Source organism: Calypte anna, chromosome 2 (assembly GCF_003957555.1).
Source record: "Calypte anna isolate BGI_N300 chromosome 2, bCalAnn1_v1.p, whole genome shotgun sequence".
Classification (NCBI taxonomy): domain Eukaryota; kingdom Metazoa; phylum Chordata; class Aves; order Apodiformes; family Trochilidae; genus Calypte; species Calypte anna.
The window spans coordinates 129,206,846-129,231,105 of NC_044245.1; the positions used below are offsets into that span (position 1 = coordinate 129,206,846).

Genomic DNA, 24,260 nt, shown 5'->3' on the forward strand with positions numbered 1-24,260 from the left:
TGTATGGCTTCACTGACTCATTTCTTTGTACCACTTTTACCTTTTTGCTACTTCTGCAGCACAAATGCTAATGTCACTCTTCAATGTCTTTCAGTGCTGATCAAATACACAAATGTAAAGTTAGCATATTGGCCTGTCCCTGGAAAAAAAGATGGAAACTGTTTCTGTATTCTAGCTATACTCTTCAGTTAGGCAGTTCTCTCCACTTAACAGTAATTCATGAAATTTGCTGCTTGTTGCTGTATTTTTAAGAATTGCAATAATTCTGCAGAGCAGTATGCCTCAGTAAGTATTCACTGTGATTATATTTTTGTTAAACTCTCAGCCATAGGCACCCTCTTAGCTTTTGATATAGATTGTACACAACATATTAGACACACTGGTAAGGTTGGATGAAGTAGGAACAAGGTGCCCTAGATGATCTCTGAGTTTATGCAGTCCCTGGCTATCTAGGTCCCCTTATCAGATATGTGGAGTGTTTTCATCATCTGAATACTCTGCTGCTGTTTCACAGGATGCACTGAAGGCCCAGCTGACCTGGTGTTTGTCATCGATGGCTCAAAAAGTCTCGGAGAGGAAAATTTTGAAAGTGTAAAACAATTTGTCTCAGGAATCTTGGATTCACTTGAGATTTCACCCAAAGCTGCTCGGGTTGGTTTGCTTCAGTATTCCAATGAAGTTCGCACAGAGTTTACATTAAAGCAGTTCAGCTCAGCCAAAGACATGAAGAAAGCTGTGTCACAAATGAAATACATGGGGCGAGGCTCCATGACAGGACTGGCACTGAAGCACATGTTTGAGAGAAGCTTCACTGAAGCAGAGGGAGCAAGACCATTTTCAGCAAATGTCCCTCGAATCTCCATTGTGTTTACGGATGGACGGGCCCAGGATGAGGTCTCCATGTGGGCTGCTAGAGCAAAGCGAGGTGGTAAGTGAAGATGGTTTTGACTTTTGGTGGGTTTTGTTAAGAGATATGATAATAATATGGATGTGCTACAGAGTGTGCTGATCAAGAGAACATTTGCCATAGCAGTCCAGCTATTGACCACTGTAGCAGAACATTGGATCTTTGGTGTTCACAGGAGGCTTTGCTACAAGGCATGCAGCTCAACCCTAGTGCAGGAGCCATGGTGAGTGTCACACCACTGGGGTTCTGTTCCATCCACAGGTAATGGTACTAAACCTCTGGCATGCCATGCAGTGCCCTGAACACACCCACTAAGGGACAGGACATTTGAGACAAAGATTTTGCAACAGAGAACATGTCCCTTCAAAACAGAGATGTCTGTGCTCCTGAAAAAAGCTATTATAATAACTGGTTAATTTCATATGTTCTGTATTTTTAACCAAATTTACAGTGCTCGTGTTGTTCAGGAAGGAGGATGGGTCCTCTTAGAAAAGGATGTGGCTTCAGTGCTTTCTTGTCTTTCTGTTCCTTATCATGTGACAGGCTGAAATGTTACTGAATACTGGTGATTTTTAATTTAGAATATGTCTGGGCAGAACTCTGTTCTCTAGAACACCCATACTACAAATCAGAAATTTTCAGTTGTTCTGCAGAGTCAACTGAAAATCTTAGAAACTTTTCAATAAAATGAAGGATTCCTTTTTTCTTTCCAACATGTGTTCTCTTTTATGAGAAAGTGTTTTAAGAACCATGGCTGATGTCCCACAACACAGAGAAAATAGCCAGACTTTAGAAGATGCTGCACATCTTTTTTCTGTAGTTGTTTTATTGGCTAGATATCAATCATAGCTTGGTACATGATTAGCATTGCTTTGGTCAGGACTGATACCTCTCTGTAAGAAGGGAAAAATGCCTAAGGATATGAGAAAACCATAAGCTAACAGGGGGGCATTACAAGTAACAAAGTGGTTGTAAAATTATTTATAATATTTTAAAACACAACCAAATATTTATATGCTAACTAGTAAGATCTGGGGAAGTGCATAGAAGATTTACAGGACTGAAGGAGGGAAGAAGTACAAGCCAGCCTTGGTACTTGCTGAATGAAACCTCAGCTCTGGACTGCTGACACTGATATTTGTAATGCTACAAGCCAAATCCATCCCCTGTGTAATTGCTGTGTAGGCAGTGTAGTAATGCTGAATATGAAATTGGCCTTGAATGCTTTATCACTGATATCTCCAACTCTGTAAAAAGCAACAGACCTCAGCATGACTGGTCCATTCATTAAGTTGAATCAGCTTCTGGTGTTTTACTTTGCTGGCTGAAGAGCAATGGTAGGCAGATTCATGAGGAAAAGTAAGGAGATGCCTACATTAAAAGCTAAGGAGTTGGAAGATGCATATTTTATGATGTGATCAGGCCCAGGGTTCTTCAGCAAAAGGGGTAGAGTTGCAATTCAGTGAGTGTGTGGCTGTTACTACCCCGTGATAATAAAGATATATCAAACCTCCTCATCCCAAGTTTTCCATGAAAACAATCAGCTGAGAAGGCAGGTGAATCTTATGAAAAAGCTTGAAATACAATGAAGCAAATAGTAGTATATGAATAACAAAATCAGTACGAGTTGTGGATACTTCCTAATGAAATGCATCAGATCAAATGTTCATGAGAATAAAGAAATAATTTAAAAAGGCGATACTGGAGATCACTATTCTGTCTATTTATTACTTGTTTAAAATCTGGCCAGGGGGAGAGCTGGGAACCGCTTTCTCCTTCCCTCCTTTCAGAGTGAAGAAAACTACAAGTATGCATTTACTTTCTCCCTAGCACCTTTGCTGGGGAAATACTTGTTCCAAGCATCCCTGTTGTAAGGTTATTTCCCTACTGGCCCCGCAAGTCACTTCTCCCCTGTTCTTACCCACACAGGTCTGGGAGCCTTTGTGTAAACCTCACAGCTTACCAGTGTTATTTAGACTGCATGTATCTAATCTCAACATGCTCTGAGGATTTTGGTGAAACACTAAGCTTTTATATTTTTCACAAAAAAATTACTGCCATCGTTCAGGATTCTGGCCCAATTGCTAATATATAACAGGTCTTCCCTTCAACCCAGTAATTAGCTTTATTCTACACACCTACATATGTAGGCACACACAAACCAGGAACTTTAAGCTCAACTGGGAGGCTGATGTGATTCTCTTTGATGTTTTGCAGTAACCCTTATGTGTTCTTTTACTATCAGTAGTGGTCAGACAACTGTTATCTCTTAACTTAAAATCTATCTGCCAATTTACAGCAAAGCAGTGAGTTCCTACACATCTCTCAATCACTAAAGCATATTAAGCCTTCTTAAAACCAATTTTGAAGTTAAACAGTATATACATTTGCTGTGCTCTCCCGTTCTCTCTCTCTCTTACTAATGCTCATATTTTCCTTTCATGGAGAAACAAGGGTTTAGAACTGCTCAAGTAATAATTATGTGCAATTTCTTTTGAATCTAGGTATAATTATCTATGCTGTTGGAATAGGAAAAGCAATTGAGGAAGAACTGCTGGAAATTGCTTCAGAGCCACCATACAAACATCTCTTCTATGCTGAGGATTTTACAGCTCTGGAGGACATAAGTGAAGAGCTAACAGCCCAGATCTGTGAAGGTATTCCACTTTCACTGAGGTAGAAAAGGAAGGGATGCTTATAGATTTTTTGCAGACCACTAGTGTTATAGTATGTAGGTCACAAATCATTGGTGTCAGAAATGCCTGACAAGGCATTTGTCACTCATTGCAAGGCATATGTCACTCAAGGTAATTTTCCTGCCCTTTAATATTTGAGGAACATATACCATTAATCTATCACCAGGTAAAGGCTTATAATAATGGTCTTTATTTTCATAAAATGTACAGTTCTGTGCTGGAAGGTTTAACTGCTCCCTTCTCTTTCTTTTTCTGCAGTCAAATCAGCCGTATGCTGAACCCTGCCCCACCAAAGAAGCATGATCTGCTTCATTAGGAATGCGGGATAATAATCAGGGATTTATAATGTCTTAGTGAGAGCAAAAATCACTCTTTAAGACCAGTGGCAAGAAACCTAAACCACAGCAAAGCAAATCATCAGGAGTTGTGTGTATTTATAGAAGACTCCAAATAGTTCATTGAACACACATTCACACCAACAAAGAGTGGATCTCAGTTATTTATAAGCTCTTAAGTTTTGCTCCACAAATGTGGAAGGTTTTATTTTCCTCACTCTGGCACAAGTAGCCTCTACATACACATTACCAGCTGAAGTTTTAGAAGGGGTAGGGAGGAGAGGGAATGTGAGCTGGGGCAAAATCTGTTCAGCCAGGGAGAGGTCAGCAAGTCTTTCCCATTCCCACAGTTCCAGGACTCTATTTGTACATTCAAATTGGTACCTGAAGCAAAATTCAGAAACGTCACTGTGAATAATAATCTAGAATTCTTCAAGATTAATTCCTTTTCACTAGCTTTTACTTGGCTGGAATTAAATGCAACCAGGTTTTATTTTCTTCTTTAATGTTACTGTGTAAGTCTGGCTGGCAAGCAGCAATGCATTTCTTCCTCATACAGATATCAAGGAAGAACCTGAAAAAAAAAAAAAAAAGAATATGAGGATACTAATTAGCTTGTATATTTTTTGTGTTTCTTTCAGTCCTAAGAATTCTTAGTTCTATATTTCTGTAACACAAAGTACTATGATAGCATGTAACCAAGTCTGTTCAATTAACAGATTAGCTTGCTGATGACAGCCTGTCACCTCAAAAGCTTGGGGAGATGCCAAAGCCAGAACTATCTGGCAACTGGTGTACTAATTCCCTCATTTGCAAACTCAGGCTCAGTGATGGTAATTGCATTCCTCAGGCACCCACAGTAGTGTTTAGGAACAGCGATTTTTTAATGCTTGCTTTGGTTGGTTGGTTTTTTTAAACTGCATTGCTTACCATATGAAAAATAAGTAAATCCTGCCCCTTTGTGGCTGTTTCTAGACTGGGCAGAGCTGGTGCCTCCCAGCTTCTGCCTACCTGCTCTCTCACCAACAGGCAATGCCTCAAACCTGTGACTTGAGGACTGACACAGCCTTGTTTTTCTGGACACTCCAGGCCATTGCTCATCAGTTCACTCCACCAGAAATTCTGCCTCCAAGCTTCTTACACAAACTGAACTTTCATTTTTTGTTCCTGCTTCTGTTTTGGTGTACAACCTAATATTTTTCCCTCCCTTCCAATAGCAATAATTTCATTTCTACTCCAGCCTTGTTATTCAGCTGAGGCTTTTTGAGGCTCCAGCCTGGGAGGGCAGTGGGGACCCTCTGAACATCCACTGACAGAGCCTCTCATCCCACCTCAGCTGCGGATGGGCTGTGTATTTCCAAGCAAAGCAGAAATCCTCCAAATCTCTTTTGGGGTAAGGCTTTCCCTTTTATTCTGGAAGAAAGCATCAGCCTTGTAGAATAGGTGCTGATTATTCTTGATAACCTCTAGTTAAAAAGAAAAAAAATTATTTTCCTCTTAATAAGAGGAGTTCAGTTGGAAAGGTCCCATACATTGCCTTGCTTAATGTTAATTTCTCATCTGCCTGGAAGCACTAACAAGGCTACAGCAATGTCATACATAATACATTCACCATGATTGCTTCTTCACCCCTGTTCTGAGCATGTACATCATGGGAGCCTTTAGTTACACAGACAGGTACTATTTTTGTCACAAGACCCCAGCCCTGATCAGATGGCAGTACTCACCAGCTTGCTGGTTAACCTTCTGTTCTTCTGAATTGCAGCTCTTTATCACTGCTGTGAAGTCAGCCACTGCTTTTGAAGACTCACTTTTTTGAAGACTCTCACAAACTTTTCCTAATTAAATACTTAAAACACTAAAAACAAACACCCAAGTTAGCGCTGTTCCCCAACAAATTTTACTATTTTTATTCATTGTACAACTTCACCAAGGGACTTAGAGTTAGAAGCCTCTGTCCACTACTTGTCTGATTATTCACAGCTTTTACGGAGGTCTTAAGATCAGATATTTTTGGGCCTCAGCCAGTTTCTGGAACCTGATGAGGAGTTTCTGAAATGCCCAGTGACTGTCCCAGACTGGAGACCTTCTGCTACACCTTTACCAGTGTGTACCTATCAGTCTCCTTTCCCATCCATTACAGCTGAAACTTTTCAGGTCAGTTCCTCTGCCCTTCCTAGACAGCCTTCACATGAGCCTACAGGTCTTAAATGACTTCTAGGGCAAGTCATTAGCCAAACACTCAACATTCATCTTTCCTGTTTCTTCCCTCCTGCACTGGAAATCTCACCATCCTTGTTACCAGTGTTCTTCTGCTGGAGTCCTCAGTTTTGTTCTTTACCTTATGATCTCATCCCACACCTCTCTACCATGAAGTCTTCTCCAAAATGGAAAAGGGGAAACATAACTCCCATTTTCAAAAGGGGAAAGGAGAAGATCCATGGAACTACAGGCCAGTCATTCTCACCTCTGTGCCCAGTAATATCATGGATCAGATCCTCCTGGAGGCACTGATGAGGCAGAAGAATAATGAAGAGGTGACTGGGTGTGATCAACACAGCTTCACCAAGGGCAAATTGTGCCTGACGAACTTTGTACCCTTCTTGAAAAGGTCACAACATCAACAGACAAGGGAAGAGCAACCAACATCATTCACCTGGACCTGAGCAAAGCCTTTGACACAGTCCCACACGACATCCTGCTCTCCAAGCTGGTAAAACCTGGGATTGAAGGATGGACCACTTGGTGGATTAAGAACTGGCTTGATGGCTGCACCCAAAGAGTGGCTGTCAATGGGTCCATGTCCAAGTGGAGGCCAGTGACAAGTGGAGTCCCACAAGAATCAGCACTGGGACCAGTCTTGTTTAACATCTTGGTTGGTGACATGGATGGTGGCACTGAGTGCACCCTCAGCAAGTTCCCTGATGACACCAAGCTGTGTGGTGTGGCTGACACGCTGGAGGGAAGGGATGCCATCCAGAGGGACCTTGACAGGATGGAGAGGTGGGCCCATGCCAAGCTCATGAAGTTCAACAAGACCAAGTGCAAGGTCCTGCATCTGGGTTGAGGCAATCCCAAGCACTGATACAGGCTGGGCAGTGACTGGCTTGAGAGCAGCCCTGAGGAAAAGGACTTGGGGGTGCTGGTGGATGAGAAGCTCAACATGAGCCATCAGCGTACATGTGCATCCCAGAAAGCTAAATGTATCCTGGGCTGCATCAAGAGAAGTGTGGCCAGCAGGTTGAGGGAAGTGATTCTCCCCCTCTACTCTGCTCTCATGAGACCCCACCTGGAGTACTGCATCCAGTTCTGGAGCCCCTGTTACAGGAGGGACATGGACATGCTGGAATGCATCCAGAGAAGGCCCACGAGGATGATCAGAGGGTTGGAGCATCTGTCCTATGAGGACATACTAAGAGAGTTGGGGTTATTCAGTCTGGAGGAAAGAGGGCTCCAAGGTGACCTTATTGTAGACTTCCAGTATCTGAAGGGGCCTACAAGAAAGCTGAGGAGGGACTTTTTAGGATGTCAGGTAGTGATAGGACGGGGGGGGAATGGATTCAAACTAGAGGAGGGTAGATTGAGATTGGAAGTCAGGACAATCTTCATGAGTGTGGTGAGACACTGGCACAAGTTGCCCAGAGAGGTGGTAGAAGCCCCATCCCGGGGAGTTTTTAAGGCCAGGCTGGACAGGGCTCTGAGGAACCTGAGCTAGTGGGAGGTGTCCCTGCCCATGGCAGGGGGGTTGGAACGAGGTGATCTTAAAGGTCCCTTCCAACCCTGAAAATTCTATGATTCTATGAAAATCTGAGTTCCTTCACCAGCAAGTTCCCAGCCTTTTTGATACATTAACACTTCAGTTCTGCCCACTAACTCCGGTCTTCCTCAACCAGTGATCTCAGGCAGAAAGGGACCTGGGAGTTTGGGTCATCAGGAAGCTGAACATGAGCCAGCAGTGTGCCCAGGTGGCCAAGAAGGCCAATGGCATCCTGGCCTGTATCAGGAACAGCGTGGCCAGCAGGTCCAGGGAAGGGATTCTGCCCCTGTACTCAGCCCTGGTGAAGCCACAGCTTGAGTCCTGCGTCCAGTTCTGGGCCCCTCAATTCAGGAAGGATATCGAGGTACTGGAGCAGGTCCAGAGAAGAGCAGGGAGGCTGTGAAGGGATCCAGCACAAGTCCTGTGAGGAGAGGCTGAGGGAGCTGGGGGTGCTCAGTCTGGAGAAGAGGAGGCTCAGGGGAGACCTCATCACTCAAAGGAGGGTGTAGCCAGGGGGGGGGTCGGTCTCTTCTTCCAGGCAGCTTTCCGTAAGACAAGAGGGCATGGACTTGAGCTGTGCCAGGGGTGGTTTAGGTTGGATATTAGGAAGAAATTCTTTAGAGAGAGGGTGATCAGGCACTAGAATGGGCTGCCCAGGGAGGTGGTGGATTCTCCATCCCTGTAGGTTTTTAAAAAAGAGACCGAATGTGGCACTCAGTGCCATGGTCTGGGAACTATGGCAGTAGTGGGTCAAAGGTTGGACTTGATCTGGGACCATTTCCAACCTGGCTGATTCTATGATCTCTGTTCATTCTGTGTTCTCATGCTCAATCATTCCAGTCTTCACTTAGAGGACCTCATCTCCATTCCAGTGCAACTTAGCACAGCTACACATTAACCTGCATCTGTCAAAATTCACCAGACCAACAGAGATCCCGATACCAGAGCAAACCTGTGGGGCCCTGCAGCATCTTCCACCTCCCTTCTGCATCTTCCTGGCATATCAGGAAACTTTGCACCATCACCCTTTACCCTGATGCACTCACTTTCAGTAAAGGAACTCTGGATATATTCACTGGGATATGCAGATGCTTCATCCAATCCCCTGGCATAGCTGATCAAGTCGTGCAGTTAAATGTATGTTCTTCAGCTCATCTAGGCCCTACAGTTAATCGAAGGTGAAGCATTTATTTTCTGGAAAGCACCAGTTCTTAAGGAACCAAACTGCCTCTACACCACCCTCTTGCGGCAAAAAACGTGAGCAAAGGATGACTCGAGGTGTATACCAACATGTCAAGCAGGTTTACGTTTTTCTCCAGGTACCCTTTAACTAAAAAGATGGGTATGTGGAGTCTAAAATAAATTCCTATATTTTAAAGGCTGTTCTTCATAAATTACAAGCTTGTATTTTTGCTTTTAAGTTTAATGCATAAGATAAAATCTACTGCACCCTTCTCACTTAAATACTTCTCTCTGATCAATTTCCCATTATAAAGCAGAAAACTGCGGAGTAAGAAATGTCTTCCTTCTCCAAGCAGTTTTTATTTATATTGAGCTTGCCCCAAAAGAGTGATGCATGACGATGAAAGACACGTTTTTCTCTTAAGGACATAAAGGAGGCTGCTGTTATTTCTGATAGTTTCACTACTGTTCATAAAGCACCTCTGGTTTTGGTAGAGTTCCTCTGGTAGTCTGAGTTGAAGGGCAAGTCCTGGAGTTTCCATCAACAATGGACACCTCCTAACTGCATGGGTATGAGGCATTCTCCATGTGTTACAAGAGACAAACTCCCAAATTACTGTTAACACACATCTCCCTTTCTAGGGAACATGAACATTTTTATTGTGTCTCTTGTGACCTCATTTCCTTCGGCACTTTCTTTCTACCAGCCTTGAAAGAATCAGCTCACCAGCAGGATTCATCTTCTGGGAGACTACGTAAGACTGGTCCACAGCCTTCAGGTTGGCTGCTTGAACTCACTGTCCTGCTGTCTCCCCAAATCTTTGCTAAGTTGCTTCTTAATGCTGCCTTCTGTAAAGAACTCCAACAATTCACCTACGGGAGAATTGTTCATTACCTGCCCCTTCCTACCCCCCTCCAGGCCTCCCTCCTTTCTGCAATTCAACTCTGCACAGAAAAAGTTGAGATACTTTAACAAATGCATGGCTGCCTGCTTCTTACACCATCCAAATTAATTACTTGATGGGGAAACTTCTGTTTCAACACCGTGCTTGCTATGTTGAGGCTTGTTCAGCTTTCAGTCACTTTGCTCAGGAGCCTTCACAAGTCCCTTTCAGTTCTGCAACCCACAGCTTAAATCATCTATACAGTATATACAGCCTAAAAGCTCAGTTCCTTCACACCTTTGTATCCCAGTCCTCTCTGTGAATGATCCTCACTGCATTCAGTAAGCTTACTCACTAATTAAGATCTCAGTGCATGTGAGTAGAAAAATCACTGTATACTTAAGAGGGTCTGATTTTTAGACTTTTGGGGGTGGTTTCCTGCAGGATCCGAATCAACCACAATAGCCATCACAGATGTCATTGCCTGTCCCAATCTTGCAGTACACTACAAGTATCTCTTTGAAGACAGTCACACTCACCCAACAGGAACAACAGGTAATCAGGTTACCTTACTTTAGAATGATCCAGACCACTGTATGAATATAATGGCCTAAGTGTTATGTACTGTTTTCCAGCACTTATAAGAGCATACCTTTGGATGTTGACCTGTTTTGAGAACAGGAAACTGTATTAAACCTGCTCTGCATTTATAAGTCCTTATAATTTCCTCCCCCACCCCATTTAATTTATTCAGCATTTAGCCTACAGTTGATGGTTTCTGTTTTTCAGCAAAATCTTCTAAAGATAAAGAACAGTGCAAATGTGAAAACCTTGTGACGTTCCAGAACTATGCAACCAATGAAGTTAGAAAACTCACACAGAGATATATCCTTTCAGAATAATTGCTTCTTACATATAAGAGGCAAGCTAAAAGAAATGCATCAAGAAATGACAATGCATCAAGTCTAAGCTGCCTCCATAGCTCATTAGTGTAATGAGAAGTACTTAACAGACATTAATCTCCAAGAAGCAAGGCTTTTCAGACTTGAAATCTGCCTTCCCCTCATAGAAAGGACCAAAATATTAGTAAGGATCTTAAAATTCAGTAATCCCCAACAGTAACACTTTCAGGGACAGGTAAGAAATGACTGCTCAAATGCAAGAGTAACACTGCTTTGGGTTATTTCTTCAGATGGCTTCAAAGTAGCATTTACTGATTACAGGGGTCAGAAGAGAGGTGTTCCTCTTCTGAACTTCTTGGTAAAGAACCAGATGCAGCAAGTCATTTAAACAATACTCCAAAAGAAGAAATTCAGAGGACTGAAGTCTGATTAATTTTGCATGAACAGATACACAGATAAAAGTTGTGGTTTTAAAGTGCAGTAAGATTACTACACAGAGCAGTGTAACACAACTGTTAATGAATGGGGCTTCACACAGCTTTTGAGAATCTGCTGGTTTTGAGAAGCTGATGAAACCAGAACAAGAAAATGTGGGGGAGTGTTATATCAGAAACTATTGGGAATCGAAGAGGGTAAAAAAGAGGAGGAACAAGAACACGTTTATGGACCACAGCAACAGCTGACACTGTTTTACTGTTAATGCATACCATCATTGCTCTTTCCTTAACTTTTGTCTACTGGAAGAAATGACAAAGAGAATGGAAGACTTGGAAAGCAGGCTAAAACACTGATGAAAAGTTTAAGTGTATACTACACTGTTTATTTATACATACGAATCTGTCAGAGCTATTTTCATAAACTGGTTAAAAAATAAATCCTTGTTCCTGAAGTTGAAAAGATTATTTTGGATCCCTGCATCTACGTATTGTTGTCTTGCATTGGCTGCTGATAAGAAATGTTGAAAATTTTATATATGTAAGCAATTCAGCAACTATCAAGAACTCTAAGCACAACTGAACAAATAAGCTACGCAAAATAATAAAATGCTGTTATTTTTTGAAGTGAAACTTCTGTGTTTTTAAGTCATTTTAGGGTAAAAGTTTATTTGGTTTGCTTTTATTTCCCCCTTCACTCTGCTAGTATTTCAAGCACCCTAGTTGTGTTGATATAGTTCTATACATACACATCTATATAAGAACGGAACAACTGGGGCAGCATTACAGATCAGGTTTCAGTTTTTCGAACAAGTAAACTGCTGAAATCAGCTCAAAGCAAAAATATAAATTTATGTTTGTGTTGAAACTGTGATGAAAGTGAATGCACAAAGGGGGAAGTCTGCCAGACTATCAGGGTATCAAATGCAGAGTTTCAAGTATTTTGTCTTGCCCCATCCACACCATCTAACTTCTCCCTACCATTCCTTGGTCAGCATTTGGTGATTCTCCAACTTTTCTGAATGCAGATAGTATTTAACTGCAGAATTGTTCTTTGGGCAATACAAGTAGCTCTGCCCACTCTTGTCACTTAGACATAACAACAGCAAATTGCTTCCAGCCATTCAGGCCAGCTACAGTGCCTTGACGTTTTACTCCTTTCCCATGGCAGCAACGGCACACGTCAGGTAGCTTTAATTTCACAGTGACAGCAGTATCTACACTCTCTGGAACTGGTGGTTCCATCTGATGATTGGACTGATGATGATTTAACTGATGGTTAAATCTGTGGTTTAACAGGCAGAGTCACCAGCACTCTGTCCTATGCTTTGACACACAGATTTACCTCTTAGAAAAGAAGATCTCCAAATAGAAACACATAACACTTCAGTCTACACCAGAAGCAGCAGTTGTTGCAACAAAACCAGATTAAATGCTCTCAGATAAGCTAATGAAAGCTCCTGGATACATGACAGCAAGTTTTAAAAAGATATGCTGAGTTTTGGCATATTTGTCAAAGAGGACACAAGTTCTGCAAGGACACCAGTACCTACTGATTTTCATTAGGTGTTCCTTTTACCATGTCAGCAAAGTACTGACACCTCAATTAATAAGCACTGGTCATAAGGAATATCCTGCACTCATGCAATCCAAGATACCAATGTCCTCAGTGACTTGGGAACACCAACTCATCTGTTTCTAATGTAACATCTTCAAAAAAATTACACAAATGGACTAACTTAAACTCAGCTTTGAGAAGACAACTGGTATCTTAGAGAAAGTATGATGTGATACATGGTGTGTAGCAGCTGTCCTATTTGCCATCTGACAGACGTATTATTTTGGAAGGAAAAAGACAAATGGGATAATTTGCATTAGTACTTTGTGATTGATTTAGTAAAAACAGCATGAATTTTCTTAGTGTAAGTAAACCCTCTGGGGTCCTCCACTGACATCCCAAATTTGCTACTGAACCTCACATAATTTGTTTTTGCATCAGCACCCCAAAACCAAAGGAAACCCTTGTATGCTGGCATCTGGCACCACACTTGCCATGATCAAGTCTTGCTCTGCTTACCTCTCAAGATTCACAACTTCTGGATAAAGAAACAGGCAAGTTTTGTCCTGTGAAGGGTTTTTTTTAACAGAACAGGAAACACAGTAGTGGTAATGAATCTTCATTTATATACTTTGTTCCCTAAAACCAGCAAAGGTATGATACAAATTTTTCTTAAAACAGATTTGTAACCAGTTTTATTGTAGAAATAACACCTTTACAGCATTTACTTCTCACTGGTTTGTTCTGGCATGCTTCTAATGATGTCAGAGTCACCTGTAAAACAAAAATACCTTGTTACAAGAGGACCCACAGAAAAATCTGTTTATAGGAATAAACCAAAAAGTAAAAATAACCCAATACAATGATTCTACAAATACATAACTCAAAAGCAATAGTTTGTCTAGAGAAGAAAGCAAAGTATTTTGATGACTTGATAAAAATACTTATATTTTGCTAATCCATACACAGCATTTTTAGAGTACTTATGTACCTGTCACTAGCATTTACAAAGCCAGTACTAGAGCAACAGTCTAGTCCTGGAGGACACAATGCAGAGTTTTGATGTAGCGAATGTCTAGCCTCCCCTGGTCACAAACAGATCAGGACAGCGAGAATATTCGCGTTACACAGCGCTAAGATTTACTTGCAGTTCCTTCCCCACCCAAAAATCAAGCCTAAAACTAACATTTCACAGCGAATACTGGAATACAAGCGAGGTAAATCAAATTTTCTGAAGAAACAGTAATTCCAACAGAGGTCACTGGAGGAACATTTGGTTAAAGTTATTACAGAAATCATTAACTCTGTGTGTATGCATTTTGTTCAACAAACAGAACAAAAGACTGATTCTTCTCTGAAAAGATTCTGGAAAAAGGATGATGAGTCACCTAATTCTGATGTTCATGAGGAACTTGAACAACTCCCTGCAAAAAGCAATGCTACCAAACAAGAGTTTGTATACAGATTTACAGTTTAAAAATTAAAAACTTAGTATGATTTTCAACCTAAGATTAGTATCCACCTGCATATACGTTATTTTTTCATACATCATTCTGGGAAGCAGGAGAACTCACAATTCTTTGTCTTAGATTAAGAAGTCAAACAGGGCTGATGTAAACAGCACGTTCCCACAAGCTCACATTCAAGCTGACAGGCTCAGAAACATGTACCATAAAGCTGTGTCCCAGCCACTGAAACTGCATTACAGACCAGCAAGTAGACCAAACACAAGCTCCCAGGGTTCAGCAGCAAAAGGAGCTATATGCAAAAACAAGCAGCAGTAGTTCCAGGTTGTAAGAAACCAGAACTCACAAAAGTACAACAGAATCTTGTTCAGAGTTAAACCTGACTGGAACGGAGAGCAAAATGTGTCATCACCCCTGCACATCCCTTGCTCAGTGCTGCCCCTGAGAGGTGAAGGGAGGAAGCACTGATGACAGTACTGCTGCCATGCAGCAGCCCTTACCTGGGTCGATGATGGCCAGCGTGCACACCCGGTAGTACTTCCCACACGCTGTGCCCAGCTCGATGTTGTTGCCGCTATAGTGATGGACCCCGGTCTTGGCAAGCATGGCGTAGTACTCAATCTCTGACTTTCTGAAAGGCAACAACTGGGTGTTAACAGCACTGACAAACAATTCCCACTGATGTGATACAGCAAGAGTAGCTTTAACTCCAATCACATTTAAATGTTACAAAGTCATCCTTCCCACACAGAAAAAACACCAGTTCCTTGGCAGACTCAGGAACCCTCACCCAGCAGCACACTTGAAGAGTGTTAGCACCAAACCCACTTTCAGAGTGCAAATCTTCAGGCTGCTCCTACTGCTCCTTTCTACAGAAAGGATGGGGATTGGAGTCTTCTAGGCTCCAGGAATGTTACAGGAGCTAACCAAAAGTATATAAATGAATCATAGAATTGGCTGGGTTGGAAGGGACCTCAGAGATCATCAAGTCCAACCCTTGATCCACTCCCCCCGTGGTTCCCAGCCCATGACACTGAGTGCCACATCCAGTCTCTTTTGAAATATCTCCAGGGATGGAGAATCCACTACTTCCCTGGGCAGCCCATTCCAATGCTTGATCACCCTCTCCGTAAAGAAATTCTTTCTAATATCCAACCTAAACCTCCCCTGGCACAACTTAAGACCATGCCCTCTTGTCTTGTTGAAAGTTGTCTGGGAAAAGAGACCAACCCCCACCTGGCTACACCCTCCTTTCAGGGAGTTGTAGAGAGTGATGAGGTCTCCCCTGAGCCTCCTCTTCTCCAGACTGAACAGCCCCAGCTCCCTCAGCCTCTCCTCATAGGATCTGTGTTTAAGTCCCTTCACCAGCCTGGTTGCCCTCCTTTGGACCCGCTCCAGGACCTCGATATCCTTCCTAAACTGAGGGATGATAACCATTATAATGCTGATCCCAAACAGGCATATGCTGAACAGAGATCTGGTTGCTGACAATTAAGAAAGAAACTGTATGTTTCTCTTTTTAACTCTTTTTTCTCTCCCTTCTCTTCCAATTTCCACCAGGATATTCTAGTGGTCAATACTGCTCCTCAGGCACCTCTGGGATCCACATGCTAACATACTACAAACTGCAACAGTCCTGCCATCTCTCCAGCACCTAATTTTGCTTTTCTGCATCTACAGTTTCTTGAACCTGTCAGTATCCCCTGGTGGCAAACGGGGCCCAGAAATTCAACACAGAAAATGTCAGGAAGTTAGTAAAGGATTTCACACTCAAAAAAAGAAGTTTTACAGACCAGGAACCTAATTTCTATTTTACTTGGAAGGCAATTTTTGTGTGCTTCCAGTAATATTTTAAATCAGTGTCAATTACCAGTTTTCCTATCTGTAATAGTATTTCCAAATATGCTACTTGGAAAAACCACAGGAATTCAGCCCCATTATACTTTTAATGAAATAAAGCACAGTGTGAAAAGCTACCTCACTTGTGTGAATTCTATGTTGAAGAAAGCTATAAAAATGCTGAGAAGCCTTTCAATGCATTCAGACCCAAGATCATTACACACTAAAAAACCTCATCATTTATTACACAGCACTTTGGAATAAGTGAGCAATAAGGCTCAGTTTTAAAGAGTATTGGGTTTTTCATACATGCTTACCTCAGAGCAGGACAGTTGTTGGCTAGGATGACCAACTTGGCTTTGCCCTGCCGAATCATTTTCAGAGTCTGTTTGTATCCTAGCACATATTTACCACTTTTCATAACCAGCTGAAGCCTAGAGTTTATGGACTCTAGGGACTTTTTCTAAAACAAACAAATAAAAAGAGAAAAGCATTAATGTATGCTACATATTGCAAAATTGCAGAGGACATAAGAAAATGACATTCCAAATGCTATCAATTAGCAATTTCCTATAATTTGCAATTCATAATAAGAAAAGCCAGCCTACTGTGTGAGTTTGAGAAAGCTCATGAATAAGGGGGTTGCTGATGCTTTCCTAATCTCATAAAAATAATCTTTACCCAGTTTACCTTACAACTGGAAAAGATCTCTTAAAGGACTGTTGCTGCAACCTGTGCTAAATGGTAGCATCTGGATGTATCTGACAGGTCTTCATCAAAGCTCAGCTAGTGAAATTCAAGTAAACACTGCTTCTTCCTTGTAAATCTAAGCCAGTTTTGTTGTACATCTCTTCCCAGGACAGCCAATACTAGCATTATATCCGTTAGCAGAAACAAATAATTACATGCAACGTAAGATGAGACCCCCAACAGGAGAAGGCGGTGCTCAGGACAGAGCGTGCATTTGCAAACCCGACAGCCACCACATAACAAGAAACCCACGCTTGCTTGAGTCGCTTTAGGAGAAAGGCAAGAAGACACCAGAAAATGCAAAAGCAGAGCTCCACCCGCAGTAGGAACTCAGTGCCGGCACCCCCTTCCACCAGGTACCACAGGGACCCTGTAAGCAACCCGGGACCGGGCACGGGAGGAATCTAAGGGCAGAGGAGCCGCTGGTAGGAGGCTGCAGGGCGCGGCAGGCAGCCCGGGAGGCTTTGAGGGCCTCGACAGGCGACTCTGGCTATGCCCATGCACCTCGCCGCAAACCAAGCCGGTGCCCACTCCGCCTGCCCGCCGCGTAACCCGCCGCGCTTCGCCGCCCCATTCCCGCGCAACGCCCGCCGCTGGCTGAGGCCGGGCCGCCGCCACGTGAGGCCGGCACGGCCTGCTCCTACTCACCGTCTTCTTCGCGGCCACCATGTTGCTGCCTTGCGTCGGGTCGGGCGGTAACTGGAATAGAGGGGTGAACGGGGGGTGGGGAGGAAGGGGTTAGCACCGAGCAGCGGACCCCCCGCCCGCCCCCGCCACCGCCCCGGCCGCCCCCCACTCACCGGAGTCGCGCCGCCAAGATGGCCGGGCCGCCAGAAAGGACCCAATTCTCACACGGCATCGCGGATACCGCCGCGGGAACTCTCGCGAGAGCCGCGAAAAACCCCCAAACCCCTCCCTCCCGCCACCAACGCGCAGAGTCCCAAGGAGCGGGCGGGAGGCGGGGCCTGGTGCGGGATGGGAGGAGCCTGGAGGGCAAAGGGGCGGGGCCTGGTGGGGGATGGGAGGAGCTTGGAGAGCAAAGGGGCGGGGCCTGGTGAGGGATGGGAGGAGCCTGGAGGGCAAGGGGGCGGGGCCTGGTGAGGGATGGGATGAGCTTGGAGGGCAAAGGGGCGGGGCCTGGTGAGGGATGGGAGGAGCCTGGATGGCAAAGGGGCGGGGCCGGGCGGGGGGCGGGGCAACGCGGCCGCCATACCGGGAGCGGCTGAGGGGAGTCGGGGGGTGAGTGCTGGGAGGCTCCGGTCGCCCTTCTGTGGGCTGTACGTTCTCCCGTGTTTGACAAAGCGATTTTAAATGCGCTTTTCCCTTCATAGGTTTGTGGTAGGCTCCAGGTGCTGCTGAAGGAAGCCCCTTGTAGGGAGTCCGAGGGTCCTAAGCCTCCCAGCCCCTGCGGGGGTGTCACTGCTGTCACAGGGCAGAGATGGAAAATTACGGTACAGGGAAAATAAATCTTTTCGGCGTCACAAGCCACTGGAGCGATAGAGACGCGTCCTGGTCTGACCACGTTTTGCTGCTGTATAAGCGCTGAGCGCTTGGTTTGATTCAGAAAATAACGGGTTAAAATGTAGAAGGCCAGATAGCGAGGCCCTATCACTCCACTCATTTATCTTTGTAACAGATACCAGGAACAATGTACAGCTGAGCATTAAGCAGGCAGAAAGCAGTTTTGCTGTCTTGATCCCTGCCAACTCAGCAAAGGTGAAAAGGGCACCCTGAGGAAGACTCGGAGCCTTCCTCCAGAAGACTCCTGCCCGCCACCACCAGGGGACGGTGGGCATGCGGAGATGGATGCAAACTTATTTAATGCTGATTTGAATAACCTCGCTTCTTGTATGCATATGCATGTTTCTGTAATACATATGTATAGCTTTGTGTGATAAATAGCTACCTGCATTTAGCTGCGGTGTGCAGGTTAGGAGGAGAGATCCCCCTGGCACCCGGCGTTTCAGCCAACATCCCGCTTTATCACCTTCCCTGGGTGGGCAGGTTTGTTTCCACACATCAAGTTTCTGTAAAGCTGCAGCACCTTTGTTTCACCAGGCCTGATGCTGCCTGCGTGCAGCTCCGGGGTTTGCTGGGGCAATGTCACCGCTCTCCTGCCTGGCTGCGTGGTGGCCTTGGCCAGCAGGAGGGCAGCCCCGTCCTCTGCTGCACTGGAGTCATGGTGTAGGGAATCTCCTGCCAGCCATGGGCTCTGTTCTGTGTGTCCATGAAAATCGTCTTGCTGGACACACATGAGCTGGCTGTGAACGTGGCTGACATGAGGTTCCCAATGTCAGGCTAGGAACAGTTGCATTCAATCCCATGGTGGTGCCAGCCTAGAACAGAGTCTTAGAATGTCAGGTTGGAAGGGACCTCTAGGATCATCTGGTCCAACTCTTCAACTACTATTGTTTGTATTGAAATGTCTCAGCACACTGTCAAGGGGAGACTTAAATCTTTCCAAAGTGGGGGAATCCACCACTTCCCCTGGGAGACCATTCCTGTGTCTGACTGTCCTCATAGTGAAAAATTGTCCTCTTGCATTCAAATGGAAAGAATATGGGGATCACCCTGGCAGCAAGGGACACAGAACAAAGTCTGAAGCCATTCTCTGCTTACCCTCTGTCTGTAGGTATCTGCAGGCAATGGTTTATCCCTCAGGACTTGCTCCTTGTCAGAGCCACTGAGTGCCTGAGATGGTAACAGGTATTGATCTGCTACCAACAACCAACCAGGAGGTGTTGGGTGATTTGTGTGATGTCATTAAGGAGGGGGCTTTCAAGTTGCAATATCTGCTGAAGCCACTGCAAGGGGAAGGCAAAATGTCTTTAGCTATCCTTCAGATGGCAGAGGCCACGGACTAATCCTGAAAGACAAGATTCAATTCAAAAAAGACTGGCCTTTTCAAAAGCTAGGCCTACATTTTTATTTTACCAATAGGACCAGAAGACACTGTTTTGATGGGATAAAAATATGCATAAACACACTCCTGTTCTTCCTTACATTTTCAGTTCCATCAAAATCACAATTACACAACATTTTGTGAACACCTGCAGCCATTATTTTCTCCTTTTGCACTTGTCAGAGCTATTAAAAGTGACAGACTGTGTTCTCTGATAATCATCACATTTACAGCAAATGCAAACACATTTATCTGATTTTCACAGGGTCATGCTCCAAACTATCCCCTGTACTGTAAAGCATTCAAATGCAGCTGCTTGTTTCAGATTGCTGGGAATTGCTCAGTAATGCACAGCTCTGGTGGATCTGGATTCAAACCTCTCCTTGGGCACCCTTTCAGCAGCTTTACAATGAGAAAGGAAGGAAGGAAAGAAAAGAGCTGTATAAGAAAATTTGCCAAATGCATAAATGTTCATTAGGGAACAGGGAAAACCTTTAGGTTAAATATTGCCTGTGGCTGCACAGCTTGGGCTTATTTTCAGCCAACAAAAAGGGTGCTAAGGAGTATGTGTATATGCACACATATATCTACATATAAATACATACATTTGTATACTTATATGTGTAGCCAGCTTAAAGTGCCAATACAAGATACTTGATTTTCTTGAGGACCAAATTGTGCAGAAATTGACAGTGGCAGACTTCTAAAGACAGTAATTAGTATGATAAGATCTGCAGATTGCCTCCTTTCCAAGAAATTACAGTGCATGTCCTAGGAGCTAAGTTTCAAGGTCATGGGCATCCCAGGTGAAACAGAAATAGCTATTTCCGAAGGCAGTTCTCTGAGGTTCCTAAACTGGCATCACAGAGCAGCCTTCAGTGGAACTATGCAAATTTGCATCAGTGTCAGGTTTGGCTTGAACTGTGTGCCACAATAAACAATTTGGAATATTTTGTTGCCTGATCAGGGTTGGTCTTTCTGTACAGAATAGCCAAAGAGTTGAGAAAAGGAGTCACAGTTTTAAAAAAAACCAACTCATTATTAAAATAATATTCTGAAAAGTCTACTGTGATTTGGAAAGTCTCAAGATTTGGGTCTATCAGAAAATAGATATAAATTTAATAGCTTCAGTAGGAAACACATAAAAATTATTCAAAATTATTAGCAGCTAGTGAGCTCTGGAATGAGTTAATCAAGTTTATCATGTAGTACTGGCTTGGGAACTTAAAAAATTGCCAGGTCCTTAGAAAAATCTTAACAAAGTTTGCCTTTTTGTAGGTGTATTTGTTGGACAGAGGTATTTGCTGCTTTACCTCTGGAGATACAGCTATCCCTGAACACTCCCAATTTACATTCTATTTTAATTTCACTATTTATTTTCCCAAATAAAATAATTTTCCTCATTCAGGATGATTGTTTAGCTTTTGGTAGAGGTTATTTTTAGCTCTCAATTGGGGCAGTACCAGGGTGGTTCAGATTAGGGAAGGCAGGGAGTCTGTGGAGAGGTCCCCCTGCTGGATCATTTGCAGTCATTTTGGGGGCTCTGAACACTCAGTTGTTAATAGCTCTGCTGTAGCCTGTATTCCCATTCCTCCTCACCTGCTGCCCCTGATTTCTGCTTCTGCCTGTCACACCCAGGAACCTCCCCTCATTTTCAGTCTCACACTTTTGTTTCACTTCCCCAACCCTGAGTCTCCTGATCCCAAAGCTCCTCATCCTGCATCATCACTGGAAGGTGCATGGCACTCACTACTCCTTACCGTGGCCCACAGGTGAGCCAGGTGATACACACCATCTACAAAGCAGAAATTAAAAGTGTGAGCCTCACCGGCATCAGCCCCAGCTCTGTCTTTGCCTCAATGGTGTTTGCTTCAATATACAGAAGCTGGAAGAAGGGAGCATACACCTCTTTGGGTTTGCCAGTGAACTCTTGATATACATCATCATGTGTAACATCTCCCTATGGTAAATCCATGGTGTTACCACTTTTGGTGGAAAGGTGATCATCTTGGAGCTCCCAGCAAGGCAGGACAGTGTCATAGGCAGCTGTGGAGCATCACGTTACCCCACAGGAACCTGGTTGTGCTGAATGATCTGCAGAGGGAACATCATGTCCAAGCCTCACCTGGTACATGGCACTACACTGACAGACTGAGGTGCAGCCTGCTCCTGCCATGGCCCTATCTATGCCCATCTCCATCACCAGCTCTGTTGTGTCCAGTCTTCCCTCTGAAAAGATGCAGCTTCTCCCTTAGTCATGGTAGGAGGGAGGAAGGCCATGAAATTGTTATTTAGTGTTTCTGGAGTCACTTCCAAATGGCCCTTGGGTTCTCATTGCTATTTTTGTACTTTACCCAAGGCCTGTTTAAAGAATGTGAAGTACAGAGCAGCCCTGACCCCCACAGTAGGCGTCCTCGGCTGCCAATACATGCCCACACATGTTCCCTCTCTGTCCTCATAAATCTTTAATTCCTTTCTCCACTTCTTTCTGTAAGATGGATGGTTGGTGCACTCTGCACAACTTACCCTTTGGTTTGAACACAAAGGGAAGCAGGTACAAAGCCCTGCAGGCAAGAGAAGGAACTGAGTGTAGATTTCCATTTTTTATTTTCCTCAGTGCACTTTGCTCCATGAATCTCTCCTGATGCCCCAGACTTCTTTCTTTGTTTTCTGGAAGAACATCATAGAAGAAAGGTGGGATATCAGGTATGTTTGCCATCCCTCCCTTGTGAAACTGCTGCCTGCTGTCCCCAGTTGTCAGGACTCCTTACCAAGCACAAACACTTCTGCTTTCCTATCTGACAGCAAAGGCCACTGTCACCCACCCCACAGAGCAGGCAACAGCGGGGGTGCTTGGGTGTTTTCACATGAACATCCCCCTGTGACCCTGAGGAACCCCCATCTGTGCTGTGCAGGGAACCCACAGGTGCTGTGTGGGGAATTAACCTGGCCCTCCCACAGGGCTGGCAGGGCTGCACACAAGCACAATGAACATAAGATACTCCTGAAATTACCTTTTAAGTTTAGGGCAGTTAAATTAACTTCAAGTTAACTAAGGGCAACTTAGATCTTAGCTGCACTTCTGCTCTTGTGCTTGCACCGAAGCAATGCTTTGCTAATGCTGAAGTTACCAGCATTTCACTGTCTAGTGTCTGGTAGGAATCTTATATATAGCTACAGAGAACTTTATGCAGCTTAAAGTTTTTAATATTATTTTTTTAAAGTGTCCTAAATATGAGCTGTACCTGAGGAAGCAGAAGTTAATATGTTTAGGCTTATGTGGTGCTCCTCCTTGTAGGTTTGCCTGGTAATTTCCTGGAGTGCCATGGGTGCACTCAGTGTGCATTGCATGTCTGACAGCTCCAGGGTACACCTGGTATCCATACAATCCATACCTTATCTGTATCAGTCTTTCCCAGGTGTGCCAGAGCTTAACACTTGTGCTACACACAGTGTTAGTGCGCGTACCCTATGGTAAACCGTATTTCCAGGAATTCTGTATGTCCTGCAGCCTGGCTGGACTTACTGCTACTGCTTCTCCTTGGCTACAGGACATCAACAAACCCTGGACAGAAGTCCAAAGACAATAAAATTTGTTTGGACAAGTTTCTGGATGGATAAAAAGCATTTATTTGGAAGAATGGGTGATTAAATTTGAAGGACATAATGAAACATGTCTTGGGTGCAATTTATGAAGTACACTGGACCTGCTTATTCAAGCAGATCTATGGCAAACATTCTTCATTCTAACTCTATGGGAAGTTTCTAAGCCACACAGACTTCCTTGGACATCCACTGATCTGCCTATATGCAAATAGAAAAATCCTATTATCTTTCTTTTACCTTTTAAGGCTGATTGAAAGTGTTACAGGTGGCTGCTGAATCCAGAGGACTCTGCAACTCAGGGATTTCTTCTTGCCTCCCAGCTGACAAAACCCCAGACGTCTCCCCATCCCAGTTCACTGTTGAATTCACTGTTGTTCCCGTTTGCAGGGAGGGCCAGTAGGGAGGCTGAGCCCCTGTCTCTGCCTAAGTATGGGTTCAGCAGCACCTACACAAACAGCGAGAGCGCAGATACCCCGGTCCGGCTGCTCCTCCGCGGATGGTCCGAACTGGGGTTCCCCACAGAAACTCCACACACTCAGCTTTAGGCTCACAAGCACAAACACATCCATAGACCCTAAAACATTAGCATCGCCTCGCAGTCCGTCTCATCTCTCTGCCCAGACCCTGGATTCTCTCACCCAGCATGTGGGTCTCCCTCTAACCGGCTAACCCGGCTTGAAGTTTCCTAGCGACTTTTACCCACCCGCACCCGCACCCAGGGTTTAATTCATGTCTCCAGCTGCGGCCACACAGACCTGCAGTCCTTTCTTCGGCTGTTGCATTCTCCACTTTGCGGTACCCGCACATCGCCCAGTAAACTGTCCCGAAGGCGGGAATTACCGAGCCGGGTGGCTCCAGGTGAGCAGGGCAGCGAGGGAGGGGGCTGGGAGGTGTTTTAAGGCACCAGCGCCAGGGCCACCCCTGCGGCCACCCCCACTGCTCGACGGCACCTCCATCCCCTCCTCATCTCACCCCGCCCCGGGACGCGCAGTCGGGACGAGGCCACCGCGCCGGCCGCCTCGCCATGGGCTGCTCCAGCAGC

At 44.4% G+C, this 24,260-nt stretch overlaps 2 protein-coding genes and 1 non-coding gene across 3 annotated transcripts in view; 1 reads left to right on the plus strand and 2 right to left on the minus strand.

Annotated features, from left to right (window-relative positions):
- The window catches only part of MATN2 (matrilin 2), a 68,803-nt gene extending 57,215 nt beyond the window's left edge, over positions 1–11,588 (plus strand). The window contains exons 20-25 of the mRNA XM_030445459.1: positions 515–928; positions 3,412–3,564; positions 9,585–9,656; positions 10,206–10,316; positions 10,551–10,646; positions 11,402–11,588. Of these exons, the coding sequence (XP_030301319.1) occupies positions 515–928; positions 3,412–3,564; positions 9,585–9,656; positions 10,206–10,316; positions 10,551–10,646; positions 11,402–11,454 (899 nt within the window). The 3' untranslated portion in view covers positions 11,455–11,588. The remainder of the gene's footprint in view (positions 1–514; positions 929–3,411; positions 3,565–9,584; positions 9,657–10,205; positions 10,317–10,550; positions 10,647–11,401) is intronic.
- A 1,673-nt stretch (positions 11,589–13,261) lies between these two features.
- RPL30 (ribosomal protein L30) lies at positions 13,262–17,598 on the minus strand. The gene is made up of 5 exons (XM_030445460.1): positions 17,511–17,598; positions 17,359–17,409; positions 16,278–16,423; positions 14,622–14,752; positions 13,262–13,429 (listed from the first exon to the last, which is right to left on the minus strand). The coding sequence occupies exons 2-5, from the start codon at positions 17,377–17,379 to the stop codon at positions 13,380–13,382; spliced, it is 348 nt and encodes a 115-aa protein (XP_030301320.1). The 5' UTR covers positions 17,380–17,409; positions 17,511–17,598; the 3' UTR covers positions 13,262–13,379.
- LOC115597964 lies at positions 13,645–13,779 on the minus strand. Its single transcript, XR_003987306.1, has one exon. It is a non-coding gene; the product is annotated as a small nucleolar RNA SNORA72 (small nucleolar RNA).
- Positions 17,599–24,260: the final 6,662 nt, after the last annotated feature.

Excerpts from the sequence above, each read along its gene's own strand:
- RPL30 (XM_030445460.1), bottom strand. The coding sequence starts at position 17,379 with ATGGTGGCCGCGAAGAAGACG. Across the intron at positions 14,753-16,277 it reads AACAACTGTCCTGCTCTGAG|AAAGTCAGAGATTGAGTACT; the intron begins GTAAGCATGTAT and ends GTTGCCTTTCAG. Across the intron at positions 13,430-14,621 it reads GCTGGCCATCATCGACCCAG|GTGACTCTGACATCATTAGA; the intron begins GTAAGGGCTGCT and ends TTTGTTTTACAG.